The following is an 18,542-nucleotide window of genomic DNA, read 5'->3' on the forward strand; positions in this document are numbered from 1 at the left end:
CAGCGTCATTAGAAGTTGTAGTAGTACTCAGCCTCAGAAAGAGAGAGAAGCCATTATACAGGCCGAAATTGAACAGATTAGAAAACTTAAATCATCAAGAAAGCCAAAACGGTATCAACAACCTCCAATATGGGCAACGGAATGGATCCCACCTTCCAAATATGCTCAACGAATTAATAATGGTAACGGTGGAGTCAATGCTGGGTCCTTGCCCGGGGGCACAGGTATACAAGCTGTCGGGGCTGCAGATTTTGAACCGGTAAGATATACTGAAAAGAGAGTATTTGATACTTCGAAAACAGCTAGTGTTGACCTTGAATGTTGTATAACCGGAGTAATCCCACCTGCTAGTGTTATTAGAACCATTGCAGAATGGATATATGCTAATTTCCAGGAGATTCCTGATAAGGATCGGAAGAATATTGAATTGGAGCTTAAATTTGGGACCATAATAGATAAAAGTAAAGGTCACAGATTAAGTATTGATGTTTCCACTGAATGTATTTATACTAACTCATCCCAAATACATTTTGAGCCTGGGGTTCATGAAGATGGATTCAATGAAATGATACGATTTTTAGATGATTTGGAAAAGGGGTATCAAGACGATTTAGCTAAATCAGGAGGAGGAAATCCATCAAGACCAAGAAGAAAGTTCAACAAATTAGAATCAGACATTACAGACACTTATTATCGTATTGCAAAAAGAGGAGAGAACCCCAAAAAGATTAGAATATCAAAGGATAATTTGTTAGATGTGGAAAGATTGACAGCCATGAATAAGGTCCGGATTTCAGATTTATATATTCACAATCCTTCTTCGCTTTACGATTTAAGATTATCATTAAGCTATGAATTCCCCGTTCCATCGGAAGAAATCGAAAGCATTGTTTCAAAGAACAAAGTCGACCTTACTAGAATAAAAAAGAGACAAAGTTGGACTCATAAACCCACAGCAACAAGGTTTGATTTGACCAGAGTGCTACGTCCTGTTGAGTTAAAGAATAATAAAGGTAACAAAATCATTGAACACGATCAAAAGTTTGAAGTTGAATTGGAAATTAATACCATTGAATTGTTTAATGGCTTTGATCAATTTAAATCCGGACAAAATGATATACGATTTGAGGAATTAGTTGAAGTGTTTGTTAACAATGCTCGAGCCATGAATAACCGTGTGACCAAGTTTGCCAATAAATAGATATAAGGCAGTGTATAAATATAATGTTGTATAAAGTAGTATAAGGTAATGTTATATTAATGTCGTAAGTACATCGGAAGAATGTCGTACCAAATTTCGACATCGCATTTCTATCCGTGTTTTTGTGTAATATTTATACCCTGCGAAACACGTAGTGGACATGGAAGATGATTGTGAACGTTACTCTTTTCATACTAATAGTTATCGTACACATAGGATGGGTCTAGTTGAGTATGTGGTAGCCGCCGTGGTGACGATCTTTGCCGCTGTGTATGGAGTGATACTCTTTTTCAGACACCAACCTCGACTCCCAGTTGAATCAGAATTGAAATATATAACCAATGACAAGACACAGAAGACATATGACCTTCCCGAACGACTCAGCAGTAGACTGAAACCCTGTGAACGGACCAAGGAGTTGTCGGTGATTATTCCCTGCTACAATGAGACCAAAAGGTTAGGGAAGATGATGGATGAGTGCATTGAAGTGTTGCGTAAACAGTACGATCAAGACGACAGTAAGTTTGAGATCATTATAGTTGATGATGGATCTTCAGATGGCACTGGGGCATATGCGCTTCTGTTAGCGGATGAGTTGGGCTTGAAGCCTCATACGATGAAGGTGGTGACCTTGGCTAAGAATAGAGGGAAAGGTGGAGGAGTTACCCATGGATTATTGTATTCTAATGGTAAGTTGAGTCTTTTCGCCGATGCCGATGGAGCCACCAGTTTTGGTGACGTTAGTAAGTTGATCGATACGTTTAAGCTGTCTCAAGACGATGATGACACTATTGACATTGTTAACCCAATGATAGCCATTGGATCAAGGTCTCATATGGTTAACACCGATGCTGTGGTGAAAAGATCATTTATTAGAAACTTGTTGATGTATGGATTGCATACATTGGTCTACATTTTTGGAATTCGTGATGTTAAAGATACTCAATGTGGATTCAAGATGTTCAACGTTGAAAGTGTCAGAAGAATCTTTCCTCATATGCATACTGAAAGATGGATATTTGATGTTGAAGTTTTGTTATTAGGAGAGTTACAAGGGATCCCCGTTAAGGAAATTGCTGTTAATTGGCAAGAAATTGATGGATCCAAAGTGGATTTAGCTCGAGACTCAATTGAAATGGCCATTGATTTGGTGGTGACTCGGTTGGCTTACTTACTTGGAGTATATAAGTTGGATGAGTGTGGAAGATAATAGACGCTAAGAGTATACTGACGTATGTAGCTGAATAATACTGACATGCTAGTATGTATGTAATTTAGTGTATACTCTTGTGGCATTTGATCCACAGCCTCGTATTCATATGTGTAAATGTTAGATCGCCATTGCCCGGAAAATTGCTACAAATGCCGGAAATTATATGTACGGAGTGTGTATAATAACTGCGGCCCAAAATACGAAAACCTAAATATGCCAACCTAAATGCTCCTATTGGAACCACAATACATACTTATACCTCTAATATCAATTCTTCACATACCTCCAATACCGAGTGTCTTGATGGGTCTCTCCGTCTAATGATAACGTCCACAAAGTTCGCCAAGATTGTAATAATTGTCCTCATAGCTTCAGCTGTGGGGTACATTTTCATAGTGGGGAGTCTTGAGGCAACTCTTGAAGCAGCTTATGCAATAATCCCTTCGACATCTGTCTTCAAACATCCTGCAAGGTCCGTACTCACATTAGAACAGAAGTCGCTTTTGGATACCATTAAAGCCGATATATACGAGAAATTGGCGGTGTCTGATGTCAATGACAATCCCTTAGACTCAGTTATCAATCAGGTAGTAACCACAGTACAAGCCCTAGAGACAGAAGACTCGCTTCAGGGACTAACGAGAGCCGATCTCCAATACCATGTGATCAATGACCTTTTAAAGGAAGCAGTAGGGTGTTTTAATACGGACTATGTTGCTCAAGAACGAGATAGATCAACATACTTCAAGTACATAATAGAGCATATGATTATAAAGAATAAGCCCCTAGTGCCAGCATTCACAAGACGTGAAACCGGCAAGAAGTTCGGTGGTAGATACTACTCAGGAACGAATACTCCACGGTACACGTTCGAAGAACTCACAAAGGACAGACTCAAGGTAGCTGAGGAGAAGCTTAATGATTTGAGACTTCATCATCAACAGATAGTAGACCATCTTAGACAGTTGCCCTTGCCCCCTAGAAAGTTCTTCAAAGGTAAAGGGATTGTCATCATGTCATCTCGGGAGTTTTTACCCGGTGCCTTGGTGACCATTGGCCAATTGCGTGAGCTGGGATCCAAGTTGCCTATTGAAGTGGTGTTGGACTTTGAAGCTGATTATGATGCCGATATGTGTGAGAAGCTTTTACCCAAATTGAATACCAAATGTGTCATTATAGAGAGAGAGTTAACCACTGACGTAATGAAGGAATTGCATATGAAAGGAGGGTTCCAACTTAAAGCTTTAGGCATATTAGTATCAACTTTTGATCATACTATTCTTTTAGATGCCGATAACGTGGCAGTCAAGAATTTTGATAAGCTTTTTGAGTCTGCGGCTTACAAAGAGACCAAGTTCATTCTTTGGCCAGATTTATGGCACAGAGGCATTTCTCCTTCGTACTATGACATCACGGAAACAGAAATTGGAGAGTTGGTGGACAGAGAGGGACTACCAAATGGACAAAACTACTTGGAATACCTCAAGCTGGATCACAGAACAGGTCAAGCATTCTCGGATTTCAAAGGTGTTAATCCAGGACAACTGGTGGAATCAGGACAAATGGTCTTCTCCAAGAATGAGCATTTCCGATCGTTGGTTCTTGCTCTCTACTACAATGTTTATGGGGAATCTCATTATTATGCCTTATTGTATCAAGGAACCTTTGGAGTTGGTGATAGAGAAACATTCCTACCGGCATTAGCAGTTATGAAAGAGCCTTATTTCTTTTCTGCTTATACAGTTTGGCTTGCAGGCTTCTTCCATGATAGTGCCATGGAACAGTTCCAGGAAACAACCATAGTTCAGTATGACCCTGATCAGGTTTATTTTTACTTGAAATCATGGCGCAAATGGTTAAAGAAAAATGGCCACGATACAAGAATGCCCATTGGTCAAGCTAACGAAGATACTATGAAATTAGTGGCCGAGTTTTCTAATAATATGAAGGATCAAATGGTTGAACCGGACATAATGTTCTTACATATGCACCGTCCGAAAATCAACCCCATTATTAATGCGCATGCTCAAAATGAACTCAATTACGAGGTTTACACTAGAAGAAACTTGGGGAAACCCGCTTTCTATTCAGAGTTCGGTGCAAACGACTGGGAATTGCATATACACACAGTATCTAAATGGGTAGCATGTGAGTTCTTGCATAAGCAGTATTGGGACAAAATCGGCATTGATCAAAAGTTTGTATGCGACAAAGTCTCCAAATATGTCGAATTCTTGAAGCAAGATACCAAATACCCAGATTCTGGTATACTAAATGTGTTACCGAATATCTTTGAAAAAGCTACGGAAAAAGGCAAAGATAACTCCAAACCGAAGACCACAGAGGAGGAAAAGGGAGAGAAGAATTCCGAAGGTGGTAAATATACGAAAACCTGATGAATGGGTGATAAATCTAGAATTAGATCAACCAAGATCTACCTGGAAAATTACATAGAGGAAAAGTAAGACTCCTAAGTGAATACATTAACCAAGGTTTAGTAACCAGCACAACCTTATTCTTGTAGGTATGAAACCCCAGATTTAGGCGTGGTATTTACATCGGAATGAAAAAAAAGAAAATATTTAAGCATACTCACGCACAATTATGCAATGCAGATAGTAAAATCCATACGTCAAATCAACTGTTTTCTAACATGCATGCAATGACACCTTCCTTTCCTTACTCATGTACAAGTACACGAATACATACAAATATATAGAAAGAAAATGAGAAACAACTAAAAGGAACTATATACTAAAGATAGATAAAACACCAGCACTTTATTCAATGGAAGACATGTTTGATAATGCTAGGGTTCGCCCAAACCTTAAATGTAAATTGGGCAGAACTGAGATAATCTATACACACCTGAGATTCATTCAACGGTGAGGAGATCTAATCAAGACCTTTTTAAGATTCCCACAACAGATCCACCACTTTTCATTTCTCTATTGCTTCTATTTCTCATTACACTCTATTGCCACGATTAATGAGACCGTTTTCAAGAAGTTTAAGCAATGCCATTCTTCTATTGCTAGCAGGATCCATTTTATATGTGCTAGGCACTAAGAAGTATAAAGACATAGGAGTTGGAGAGATTAGTTATCTTCGAATTCCTATGTTTGAAATAGCTCCAACTTCTACTTCTATAGCCATCAAAGTTGAAACTGTAACTTCAACCGTTCACCAAGTTTCGGTCGTTACAGTTACTTCGGAGCCGATCAGTACAGGCTTTGCACCATTAGATAAGCAACAAAATGAGAAGCTCCATGAGTTGAAGCATAAGATCTCAACCCAATTACTTACCACCTACAATGAATCTGATACTACCAACAATTATTACGGAGCCATTTCTCAAGCTCTCAATCAGGAGTTGGCCAATCAGGATGTGAGTAGCTCGTTCCCCGGAATAACTAACGACATTCTTAGACATCAAGTGATCAGTGAACTCTTGAAGGATTCCATTGGGAACACAGACCCCAAGGAGGGACTCCATACTAAGGATAGACAATCCTACTATAAGCACATCTTGAAGGATATCATTGTGAAGAATAAGCCGTTTTCGTTTAAACTTTCCAAATCAGAACAAGGTCAACCACTCCATGGGAAACCATATAGATTTACTGACGATCCTCGGTTCACACGTTCCTTCCTTGAAACTGGTAGAGTGGTGTTACCGGATGAGACGTTTGAGGATTTACAATTCCATCACCGGAACATTGTCAAGCAATTGAAACACACTTCGCTACCACCCAAGAAGTTCTACCATGGTGATGGGATAGTGATTCTGACGTCCCGGGACTTCTTACCTGGAGCGTTGGTTACTATCGGTCAACTCCGTGAGACAGGGTCCCTCTTACCCATAGAAGTGATCTTGGACTATGAGAAGGACTATGACTACGAGATGTGTGAGGTGATGCTCCCAAAGTTGAATGCGCGGTGTTTGATTGTGGAACGGGAACTAGGGCCAGAACTCATGAAGTCGCTTGGGTTGAAGAAGTTTCTGTTAAAGGTTGTCGGAGTGCTTGTGTCAAGATTCGACAACATAATCTTACTTGATGCGGATAACATTCCTATTAAGAACGTTGATAAGTTACTTGAAAGCGATGCCTACAGAGACACCAAGTTCCTTCTATGGCCCGACATGTGGCACAGAGGCACGTCCCCAATGTTCTACGATCTAATTGACCGTGAGATCGGAGAAGTGGTCCATAGAGAAGGGTTGAAGAACAATGAAGACTGGGACGTGTACCTGAAGCAAGATAAACACAATGGGGTGGCTTTCAACGATTTGGAAGGTACATTCCCTGGCCGACTGGTGGAAACAGGTCAAATGATATTTTCTATGGTTGAACATTTCCGTGCGTTTGTTCTTGCATTATACTATAATGTGTATGGGGATTCACATTACTACTATCTATTGTTTCAAGGCTCTTTCGGCGAAGGCGACAGAGAAACATTCTTACCTGCATTGGAGGTGATGAACGAACCTTATTATCTTTCGACATATAATGTGTGGTTAACCGGGTTTATAGATTCCAATAATATGGCAAGGGAAACAACCATAATTCAATACGACATTGACCAGACATACCATTTTGAACGTCAATGGAGATCGTGGCTTAAAAAGAAGAAGTTGGATACCAGACTCACATTAAATCAAGAGAATGAATACACCAGATCATTAGTACAAGAGTTTACTAAAGACGAGAAGCTTGAAATCCCCGACATTATGTTCTTACATATGCACCGACCTAAAGTCAACCCTATCATTAATGCCGATCCCAAACACCCGGAAAATTGGCAAGCATTTGACAAACACAAGAGAAACCTTGAAGTGGCGGCGAAGCTTCCGGAATTCAAAGGACGAGATTGGGAATTGAAGGTTCAGTTGATTTCCAAATGGGTAGCCTGTGAATTCTTAACTGATTCTTATTGGAAAAATTCTCGTATAGCCAAGAATGAAGTTTGCCAGAAGGTTGGAGATTTCGTCACTTTCCTTAGGAAAACCAGTAGAAACCAAAACGATGAAATATTAACCGTATTACCGACTATAGGTGCTGGTGAAGGGACTTTTTGAAACAATCAAAGTTTTCTTCTTTTGTGACGCGTCTACCGTATTTAAATAAATATCATGCATATCAATCCGGTTTCCATACATCCCCACATTATTCCGTACATAGAACCCTTGTAGGTACCGAAATGTGGCTTAACAGAGATCGAAAAAGGATAAACTAATTACTTTTGGAACAGATAAGCCTTCATTTGGAACAGATCAACCGATCGAAAAAAATATCCCAAGAGAATAAGGATAAACCAATTCTTTTGGAACAGATCAACCTATTGAAACAAAAAATATTCCTCTTGGTATTTTGTTCCTGTCCATTTGGACCAAAGGAGGGCCAGACGGAATCAGTCTATTGTAGTGCACACTTTCTTTTCACACCTAGTCTGGCCAAATCAGGTCAAATACCAAATTAGGACATCTGATTCACTTTGAGTACCAATAAAGAACATCATGTAGCAAAGGCAGTATAGTAATTGGAAACATATTTCCACTGCATGAACAACACACACACAGATACAAGATGACTACCGTAATCTCATAATGGAACGCCTACAATAGTACATACATACGAATATTAACTTCGTTGCCAATACCACATTATAAAGAAAGCCCCATAAATTCTGTTTTGGGTATTCATGAGTTGCAGATACTGCCTTGCTTACATAAATCTGTGTAAAGAGATAATACCACTTAAATGGTTATCGTTCTTTAGTATTAGCATGAAAACCAAGAAACATTCTCTCCTATTACTTCTAAGCAGAAATGCACGTCGGCAGGGAAGTCTTCCATTTCAATTGATAGTTTAGTCATTTGTAACCGAAGAAGGAGTCGATTTTAAAATTCAGAATGGTAACGCTTTGCATCAAAATTAGATTGTTTTACTTAGGTATTTGAAGGATTTAGTCAACCTTTTTTAGTAGAGATGAAATATGTATCGATGAAGCCAAAAAGCCTTTTACAACATACATAGTTTACTTGGCTTCACAGTGGCATCTACAGTATAAATTAACAAGAGCATTTTACCGAGCCACTCTTTGCATAATATCACGGGGCTTTCTCAGAGCAGTGCAACTCAACATCATCGAAATTCGGTGTTGGACTATTAGCAATTCTGTGCCTATAGCAACCCGCCATCAATTGGAGGTGGACTTCTTATTGGGCATTTATTGCCGTCTCAAGGCGCCTCGAGCCACAAGTTGATTCGTTGCCGTTTTTCCTCAATAGGTAATCAGGGCACTGGACCGCTTACTATGCAGATGCCATATTGACGTTAATTGCATTGTGTAAGTGATGTTTACAGGACCACATCAGTGAATGTAAGCACAATGTTACAATTTCTAAATGGCCTTGCATTAACTAAGCTGCCGAATGCAACCAGAAATGTACGAAAAGTGACACAAAACTAAAAAATAATACGCATGTCTGCATATGATGCAGGGGAGTGTCTATGTCAAAAATTGTATAACAGTTAAATGGCTTTAGTAACTACAAGTTTATACTGAATATATAGCCCAGATCATTCTAAGGAGTTGTATACATAATGTTTTCTTCTACATCACTATTAGCTTTTGATAAGCTAAAACTATTGATCAGTTTTCCCTTATAATAATCTTGTTATGTCATTGATTAGATATTAATAACAATGTCTGGCTTACTTTTCCTTACGATTAATACTCAATACAAGTACGAAAAACCTCGAAGGAACTCTATAACGTCCAAAGAGTCTAGAAAGTCTCTGAAAAATCACCATCATCACCGCAAACATAGTCATAATAATTCTGAATCCAAACATTTTAATACTAGAACTCCCTCCACAACTGCTTCTTCCATCTTCGTACCACCTAAAGAACCGCATACTCCTCATATACCCAGCTCATGGGAAACATTAATAAACAACTTTCAATACAAGCAAACCAAGTTCTTTACTCTGAAAAACTTGAATATCTTACGATACACTTATTATGTTGAACTTATAGACGATTTCGAAAAGATTCACGATTTTTATTCGCCCAAACAAATAGGCTTTGCATCGTTCCAATTGAATTCAACAATAAGTAATCATCAATTAAAAGTAATGGACGATTTTCTAGATCCGTGTACTCCCTCACCTTCCAAGCCAGGGAACCCTTTTCAAGAAGGACCTCAATCGATTCGGACATTATTATCCAGTTCCAATATTCAATTTTGGAATGCCTTATATCAAGAGTTAAAGATGGATACCAGTGTATTCTCCAGTATACCGTCAATTGAAAGTCTACTGGGGTTTTTGATCGATCTAATAGACACTTTCTTAGATTCTCTTATCAAAGCCAAACAATATGACGATGATGATTCTCTCGTTAGAACAGCACCTTCGACGTCCAAAGAGTTCAACAGACTCTATGGAGACATGAACAGTTTGTTGCCCATTAACAACTCCAAGTTATTATCCAAGGTGATTGAAGAGTTGGTAGAAAACATTCGGATCTATCAATTACGAACCAAAGCAGAATACTATGATATTCTTGGGGAGTTTCTAAGGTTCTTATTATTGCATTTATTATCGTCCAAACAATTCCGTCTGAGTCAAAATTCTTTGGCTTCAACTGCAACCACAACTGGGGCCTCTATTTTTCTGCCTTCTTTGAATGGGTCCACCACTTCTTCCATCAACAGTACCATGATCCCAACTCAATCGAAGACTGAGGAAGACCTTGAAACGTTAGCTAAACTGAAACATTCCTATCATCATTCTCCAGACACACCTGACGTTAAACTTGAGACTAGAAATGAAATTGGTAACACAGCTTTCTCTTTAGAGCCAGCCAAAAAAGAATCAAATTATTTTCTTCGACCACCTTCAGAGAAGAGAAAGAGATTCCTTGACCGCTTCAAAAAGATACAAGACTCCGAAAAATAATAAGTAGTATTATCACCAATTGGTTATATTCTTTTCCACTTCTCCAAACACAGATTCTCCACCGTTATCAACCACGGTATCAACATATTTGGGCCAATCAGGGAAATCTATATACTTTTCCGAGGTAGGATCGTAATACTCACCCAATTTCCTGTTTAAAAAGTCTAGACAAAGCTTATCAATGGTTTCAAATTCAAGTAGAAAGGCATCATGACCTTCAGGTGAATTCAACTTGTGTAGTTCTGAATCCGGAATACAATCTCCTAACAACTGCTGTTCACCGAAAGTGAATAGCCCATCAGATGTAATGCCAATGATCAAATGAGGTAAGGAAAGCGTCTTTAAATAGGAAGGTAAAGGGTCTTGATTACCCACTTGGTCAAAGTCAACTTTGCCTCTTGTTATATCATGAGTGTCCAACTTTCTAGAGATGGAAATGTAGCAATTAGCATCAAATCTTTTAATAAACTTGTTGCCTTGATATCTTAAATACGATTGAGCAGTGAAGTAGGTCTGTGGCTTGTTGATGGTAGTACTACTACCAGCATTATTACCATTAGAAGTGGTACCGTTAGTAGTACCGTTAGTAGCAGCAGTACCGTTAGTAATAGTACCATTGGCAGTCCCACTACGTGCTCTGGTTGAACCTTCATTATGAGCTAACCAGTTCTCTTCCTCATTGGTCTTAGGATATATTCTTGACTCTGTTACTGACGATGATAATGACGATGACGATGAAGGAAGCTTCCTTCCAAATCTCGTTTCAAACGAGTTCCTGGATCTATACGTTAATAATGCCGCCATTCGAGCAGCAGAAAGACCTGAATTAGGAGAATTGCCACTCTCATAGTAATAGCCATCATCGTAATACGGATCACTAAAGATCGACTGTCTTTGGGTCTCGTTCCATGAAATACACCAAGCAGATGCTCTAGCAGCCGTAGCCAATGCGATAATGGATTTGATATACCCCGAACCATTGAAAGTAGATGAGAACTCTAACGTTATCATCCCCCCCATGGACCCTCCAATGACACAAGCAATGCTGTTGATGCCAAGCGAGTCTAGAACCAACTTCTGCACCCCTACATCGTCCTTAACCGTAACCAAGGGGAATAACGGTCCATATGGCTTACCTGTGGCCTTATCTATGGTCAAGGGCGATACAGATCCATAAGGCGACCCCAAAAAGTTGATACATATAATAAAAAATCGACTGGGATCAAAAGTCTTTTCTGTTCCAAGCAAGGGACCCCACCAGTCTTGAACATCACATGACCCCGTCAAAGCGTGACATATCAATAATACATTATCACGGTCTTTATTAAGTTTCCCCCACGTCTTGTAGGCCACAGGGAAGTTGGTCAAGACTTCACCGCACTCCAAAGCATACTCTGGAATCTCCACGATCCTTTGACCCGGCACAAGTCGAGCCAATGGGTTCTGCAGCGTCTGTTCCTTAGTAACGTCCTTATATGTGGACACGGGTATTTCTATGCTCATGCTGACCTAACACTGACGTTGTTAATGCTAATGAAAGTTTGATGTATTGGTTGTAGTTGGAAAAATCTCACCCAGTGGGTTTGCCTGATTGTTTGAAGTTCACTGTGGCTGACAATTGTACTAAGGACCGTTGTCGGTAGGTATATGTCCCAATGCAGTAATGTCCAGTCAGAATGATGTACTAAAGGATCCACAGTTATTCACAATTGTCAATGCTATTTTAATCATAGATCAGTCATCACATGTCATGTGACATAGATCAATCTATTTTTCATTAATCACGTGATCAATATCAGAGTCACGTGAGCTATATCTATATTGATTTTTTGTTAGCCTTCACGTGATCAACAGGTTGATCACGTGATTTAAAAGTCTATACAATAAAGTTTTACTGCAATTTCATTAATTTGGCAATCATATAATAATAATAATACACTCTCATTAGACCCATTTCATTTAATTAGATCTTCGCTTCTTCTTTGAAACCGACCCCCCTTGGCCTTCATCTTCCTCTTCATCATCATCTTCATGGTCAATCTTCAACATCAGTGAAACATTGATTGGAGAGTCATTGATGCTGCCACTCTCAGGTTCAAGCTCAATGTCTTCGTCCCTATATTCAAGTAGTTCGTCTAAAGGAACTGTTGCCAGTAACCCGTCGCTGAACTTGTGACGAGCCAAATCAGGACGTGAACTCTGTTGCTTGTTAATGATCAAACTCCGGGCATATTCAAGTTGGGAATAAATAGCTTCAATGGCATCCAGTACACCGTTTTCCTTCTTGATCATTCGACTAACCTTTTCTGCCTTCTCAATCATCCTCAAGTCTGTCACTGCTGTCTTCAAGGCTTTACTCAAAGTCTTTGTATTCAACTTTCGTAAGGCAATTCCAACCCCAACATCTTCAACTCTATTGGCATAAAAGAATTGATCTCCGAAAAACGGCTTAATGATCGTTGGAATTCCCGCCCGAAGTGTGGCTCCAGTAGTCCCAGAGCCACCATGATGAACAGCAGCATCGATTCTTGAAAACAACCAATCATGAGGGACATTACCACTACTAAATATTTCTGGTGGTAAAACAATGTCAGATTCATTCTTATCCTTCTTGTTTAATCGATCAGACCAACCTTTATTCAAAATGCATCTAACATCAGCATCCAACACTGCATCAACTACGGCTTGAGTTAAAGATTTGGAATCATTAACAACAATCGACCCAAACCCAATGTACACAATTTTCTTCCCGTCTTCAAAGGCACTTTGTAAAAACTTCACCAATTCTTCCGGTGGCTCATAAGAATCAGATGTCCCTTCATCCAAAAACCAATAGCCAGTGACTCTTACCCAATCCGGGAAGTCAACCGAAGGTGGGAATATCGTGGGGGAAACATTATACAAGAACGGAGTTTTGAATTGTTGCATTTGATACAAAGAAGTTCGGGCAAGTCCTAAATCATTCACTCTCCATTTATTTACTTGACCTGAAATCCCCTTCCAAAACACAGTTTCAAAAATCACATGGGTCAAGTAATTGTATGACCCTCCTTTCTTTTGATCAGGTACAATAAATGCATGAGGGTAAGCTCTGGTTCTTGTCCAGGGCATTGTGAATGCTCTCATGTAAGGAATACCCAAAGCTTCAGCAATATGAATTCCAGCCATAGCAGAAGGACTCTCAATAAGTAAATCAGCACCTTGACATGCTTCCCAACTTGACTTAAGCAACTCATTGATAAATGTCTTAAACTTGGAATTAGCTTCTCGAAGGAACCCAACAGATAAACTTCCATGAGTAACCATTAGATTCATCAATTCTGCTGGGTTCCCTGCAATTTCCTTAAAACCAACGTTATGCTTTTCAATCCACTCTTTAAACTCAAGATGCGTAGCAATTGTAACATGATGTCCCTCTTTAAGAAGACCCTTGGCAAGAGCCAAATATGGTTGCACATCTCCTCGGGATCCTATGGTTAAAATCGTTATGTTGAATGAAGTAGTAGGCTTGACTTCTAATTTGTAAAAGGGAGAATCTTCCAATATAAGTGGAATATTAATTCCTGCTGCAGCCTCTAATCTGTCTTCAAACAATTTCATCCTAGCATTTTCAATCCGTGTGTTGGAGATGGCAAGTGCAGCAACTTCTTCTGTACTTTTACAATCACTTACTGTTGGTTGGGAGATATTTGGAAGAAGTTCCATGCGTTCCACTCCAATTTGCGTATCATAGTTTGGACCCCAGTCAGAGTTCTTGGGACTCCATACTTCATCTCTATGTATCTCTTCCAAACGCAGTAACAACATATATTCACAATCATCACGAGAACTGGCTGCACTGAAATCCACAAACAATTCTTCATGGCCATGGATGACAACCACAAGTCCAAAAGATAGAATCAGCCCTTTCTCCTTGAAGCAATTCTCAATATCCTTCAAAGGTAAGATCATCTTGGTGGAGTACCCGGGAAGCATGCTTCGGAAACACAATTCATGGTTACTCAAGTAAAGCTTTCCGTAAACTGGTACAGATCTCTGCAAATGTACATAGTACGATGCCAATAAGATTCTTCCTTCATTTGGTAACAGAAAATGGCCAATAAAGTTCTTAAATGATTGCTCTCTCTCTTTGTTACTGACATTGTAGTAAGGGTCATTCTCCACCATTTGTAAGAAATGATTGGGTTCAGCCATCCACATGTGTCCCATGTTTTTAAGAGGCTTACCAAGCCCAATAGCCTTCCCTAAAGTTAACAACACATTAGACTTTCTATCATCATTGGTTGGCGAATAATTTGAATCTGAATTCGAGCTTTCAACTTCAAAATACAGCGAAGCATTCTCTGCTCTTCTTGGTTGTGGTTGAACTAGTACCGGCAGTTGTGTGTTAGAGTTGCGGTCAATTAATCCTTCACTAGTGCTCGTTCGTGTGAGAGTCCCAGGTTCCAGATCTGATGAAGTAATGGTGTCCTTGTAAGAATCAACAATAGTGCCTTCACCTTGGAGTCCTAAGCTGTCCAATTTCTTATCCAAGGCATCAGCAAATTCATCTTTACTAACCTCCTTTGAAGATACACTAACAGACATTTGAACTTTTTTAAGATCAGTCATTGACAACGATTTAGGTAAACAAATATCTTGATATCCAGAAGGAGACCTTGTCCCGGCTCCAGGCGAGGGTGTGGTGATACTGCTGTCAGTCCTTTTGGCAATCAATTTCCTTGATCTGGCAGATAATGTCCGACCTAATTTCATTAATGTATTGGGCGTTGTACTTCTTGAAAGAGCTGGCGAGAAAGTTGAAGTCGGCGAAGACGTCATCATCATCTTTTCAGACAACAGAATCATCTGACTCATGAGATAAGTTTGCTTCTGAGGTGCAAGAGTACTCTTCAAGCTCTCAAGTTGAGAGTCTCCATTACCACCGCTGGCAGCAGTATTCCGTTCGAAAATGACCGACGCCTTTTCTGAAATTGGTTTCTGGTTGAAAAATGGGTCTGTACTCCCGTTGAAGCGTTCATCCAATAACTCTTGAAGTTTCTTGAAAAAGGAGTTACCTTCCCTTAAAAACAAGAAGAAAACCTCATCAATTCCATAATTCGTCAGCTCAAGAAAACTAGAGGTAGTCTCACCACCTTCAATGGAAACTGTAGCTTTCTCATTGCCTTCCAGATTATTGGGAGATTCCTTTGGTTGGGGATCTTCCAAGAACTTCACCACAAATCCATTGGGTATGAAGGGTCCATCCAAAAATGGGTCCTTCATGATATTTACCTTCTCAAAATCAACAACTCTTGAAAGGGGGATTTTCACTAAGACTTCACCCTTATCATTGGAATTGCTAAGAACAAAGATTCTTTTAGACAAATTGCTACACCAATTCCTGGCAGTATATTCATTGTCAGCAAAGAACTTGTAGGTCTTCGATGTAGTGATGACTTTGAACCACACCGCTTCGGTTTTGATTGTTTCATCATGAAGGTCTTCTCGTATACCATCGGGACTTGAATCTACATCTTCATTGGAATACCTTCTTGCTGTAGTGGTATTAGCAGTAGTTCTTTGTGGCTGAAACTTTTCAAGTTCAATACGGAGACAAGTCGTCAAGTCAATCAGTAACTCTGGGAAATAAAGATCCGTGGGCGATTTGTATACACTGAGAGTCTTCTCTCTAAGTATAACCCAATGACGATGTGATCTTTGGAAAACAGCATCAGGCTTTATCAGTTTCATTGCCAACGAACCATCTTGAATTATATACCCATTATCATGTGATGATGGGTGTAGACTGTGGTGGTGCTTATGATGAGCAGCAGATGATGATGGGTGGTGAGTTCCAGGCATAATCAATGATTTGGGTAGGAAAGCAAAGAATATAAGTGCTTCTTGAGTCAAGTACACATGGCCTTGTAACAAAACATCATTTGCTAATAAGGCTTCATAATCATCAACAAAAATGTCATCATCACTAAGATCAAGTTCATTCTGAAGTTTATGAGCAAACCGGAGTTTAACGCCATCAGTAATGGTATAATCATTGTTTCCCTTGAATTTCGTAAATATGGATTCCAGAATCCCAGTGAGGTTCATTCTTTCCAATACAGAGGCTTGGAATGGAGTTATACTTTCATCAACAGTTGCAGTTGTAGATGCAAGTTCTTCAACATCCTTTTCTTCAACATCCTCCAACAAAAGTGATTCACTGTCTTCTGTCGAGACAGTAGACATTGTTTCCGTCGTACTACTAGCTGTTGGGATACTATTAGTGTGTGTAGGATCCGTATCAGCATCAGCCAAAGTAGCTTCAGCACTCAAGATCGCTTCGTCGAGATACTTCTTATCTTCGTCATTTATATCTTCAGGATGAATGTCGTCAAAGCTGCCCAATAATCCCGATAACTCGAAGTCTTCAAGATTTTCCATCACTGGTTGTTGCAAACCTTCTTCTTCCGGTTCTTCCTCTTCTTCCGCCAGTGGAGAAGGATGGCCAGCCAACTTTCTCAAGGGGGAAGTCACTTGGTTGAGACCTGTAGCAAGCAACGAAGACGTCAATATGTTCATCAAATAGTTTTGGTTCTTCTTACCGCCCACAGGTTTGGCTATATCCTCGTCATCAGTTCTTGGAGACTTTATTGGCTGGAAATAGTTGGATTTTGTGGGAGCAGCAGTAGCAGTAGTAGTGGTGGCTGTGGCAGTAGCAGTAGCAGAAGCGGCAGTAGTGGCACTAGGAGCGGCGGCAGTAGTAGAAGCTGTGGCTGTAAAAGCTGCTGTAGCTGTACTACCGACTGGAGTCGCCATTGTAGTACTCATAATCTTTTCCTTATATGTGTCTTTGGTGTCCTTCTGGCATAGATTGAAGAAGGGTAAAGAAGTCACCAATTCCAGTGCAATAGTCAGAGTTATACTACGATATGAAGTCAGCGGAGCTCTTTCACATGATGATGATTCAAAAGTCTTTTTAGTTCCATCTTCAGATGTAACCACTACTATTTCATCACCTGCAACAACAGATACAGGATGATGATTTCCAGTTCCAGTATGTGGCGCCATTTTAGGACTTGTCCCCTTTAATGTGGAACTTAACGGACCACTAAGGCAAGGGCCAGACTTGGATCGTGTATGTGCAGACGGAAGTGAATGTGAAAGTTGTTTTAGATCTTTCTTCTGATTGTTACATATTATTGTTGTTCCTGCTGACCTTTCAGGGGGGTTGGTTCCGGACTTTGACTTTGGCACCTCGCTTGGTTCGTATTTGCCACCATCAATGTCGATGTCGTCTTTGGTTCGAGAACTGAATGGCTTAAGAAGCTCCTTGAGTTTCATTGTGTCTTATGATTCTCTTTATGTGTAGTATTATTAAAGTGATTGAATGATCTTTCTATTATTACATGGCAGTGCCTGCCTGTGATAATTAGAGCTACTAGGGTGAGGACACTTGGCCTGTTTGGAACACTATTTTTAACGTAAAATAAACTTTTAAGTTTGTATGCATACGTATGTATATGCGTGTGCGTGTGTACCTATACGTATGTGTCTCGTTCTTCGTTCCAGTTGTATCTGGATTAAAGATAGTTATCAGATTACACCTTATTAATTAGTTATCCCCAGATTTTTGTCTAGAAACCCTCGGATTTATGCCTGCATATGGTCCCTGGTGATGCCATGTGATAGAAGATCCCATATCTGCACATGCAGCCGATCAGTTCTAGACCTGACACCTACTATAAATGAAAACCTTTCAACGGAACAAACCAAGATAATCTAAGATGGAGGCTGTGTCGGAATAGAGGGGCATCTGATTTATCTTCTGGAAAAATTATACAGCTAAAAACTTGAACCTAAAAGTGTAAAGTTTGAGGTGATTTAGTTTAGTTTAATTTTGTTTGTGCTAAAGCCATGCGCACGGAGATAATGCTCCGGTGATAATTGGATATCGCCGCAAGATACATGTCAAACAACAAATAATCTCCTTACTCTATTAACGGCACCATTTTCGGCTACGGTTTTCTTTATTCGTCAATGTATTCCGTAAGGAATAAATTGTCAATTGTTTTACTATTTGAAATATTACGACGTCAAAAGTCCTGCATCATACGCACTCACATGCAAGGAATTGAATAAAATTCACGGTTAGATTATGTATGGAATAAAACGTTTATGA

At 39.6% G+C, this 18,542-nt stretch overlaps 6 protein-coding genes across 6 annotated transcripts; 4 read left to right on the forward strand and 2 right to left on the reverse strand.

Moving 5' to 3' along the window:
* Positions 1-1,418: 1,418 nt before the first annotated feature.
* Positions 1,419-2,411, forward strand: ALG5 (dolichyl-phosphate beta-glucosyltransferase; the record flags this gene model as incomplete). Its single annotated transcript, XM_043191335.1, has 1 exon — positions 1,419-2,411. One exon carries the CDS (start codon positions 1,419-1,421, stop codon positions 2,409-2,411), a length of 993 nt encoding a protein of 330 aa, XP_043049347.1.
* Positions 2,412-2,734: 323 nt separating this feature from the next.
* On the forward strand, positions 2,735-4,810 carry KQ657_000493 (alpha-mannosyltransferase; the record flags this gene model as incomplete). The annotated part of the gene is made up of 1 exon (XM_043191336.1): positions 2,735-4,810. The coding sequence occupies one exon, from the start codon at positions 2,735-2,737 to the stop codon at positions 4,808-4,810; it is 2,076 nt and encodes a 691-aa protein (XP_043049348.1).
* A 593-nt stretch (positions 4,811-5,403) lies between these two features.
* Positions 5,404-7,494, forward strand: KQ657_000494 (alpha-mannosyltransferase; the record flags this gene model as incomplete). Its single annotated transcript, XM_043191337.1, has 1 exon — positions 5,404-7,494. The coding sequence occupies one exon, from the start codon at positions 5,404-5,406 to the stop codon at positions 7,492-7,494; it is 2,091 nt and encodes a 696-aa protein (XP_043049349.1).
* Positions 7,495-9,124: 1,630 nt separating this feature from the next.
* KQ657_000495 (uncharacterized protein) lies at positions 9,125-10,381 on the forward strand (the record flags this gene model as incomplete). Its single annotated transcript, XM_043191338.1, has 1 exon — positions 9,125-10,381. One exon carries the CDS (start codon positions 9,125-9,127, stop codon positions 10,379-10,381), a length of 1,257 nt encoding a protein of 418 aa, XP_043049350.1.
* Positions 10,382-10,393: 12 nt separating this feature from the next.
* Positions 10,394-11,884, reverse strand: MET2 (homoserine O-acetyltransferase; the record flags this gene model as incomplete). Its single annotated transcript, XM_043191339.1, has 1 exon — positions 10,394-11,884. One exon carries the CDS (start codon positions 11,882-11,884, stop codon positions 10,394-10,396), a length of 1,491 nt encoding a protein of 496 aa, XP_043049351.1.
* Positions 11,885-12,340: 456 nt separating this feature from the next.
* Positions 12,341-17,431, reverse strand: UGT51C1 (Ugt51c1p; the record flags this gene model as incomplete). Its single annotated transcript, XM_043191340.1, has 1 exon — positions 12,341-17,431. The coding sequence occupies one exon, from the start codon at positions 17,429-17,431 to the stop codon at positions 12,341-12,343; it is 5,091 nt and encodes a 1,696-aa protein (XP_043049352.1).
* Between the last annotated feature and the right edge of the window lie 1,111 nt (positions 17,432-18,542).

This window comes from Scheffersomyces spartinae (genome assembly GCF_019049425.1).
Source record: "Scheffersomyces spartinae strain ARV_011 chromosome Unknown scaffold_10, whole genome shotgun sequence".
NCBI lineage: Eukaryota > Fungi > Ascomycota > Pichiomycetes > Serinales > Debaryomycetaceae > Lizanozyma > Lizanozyma spartinae.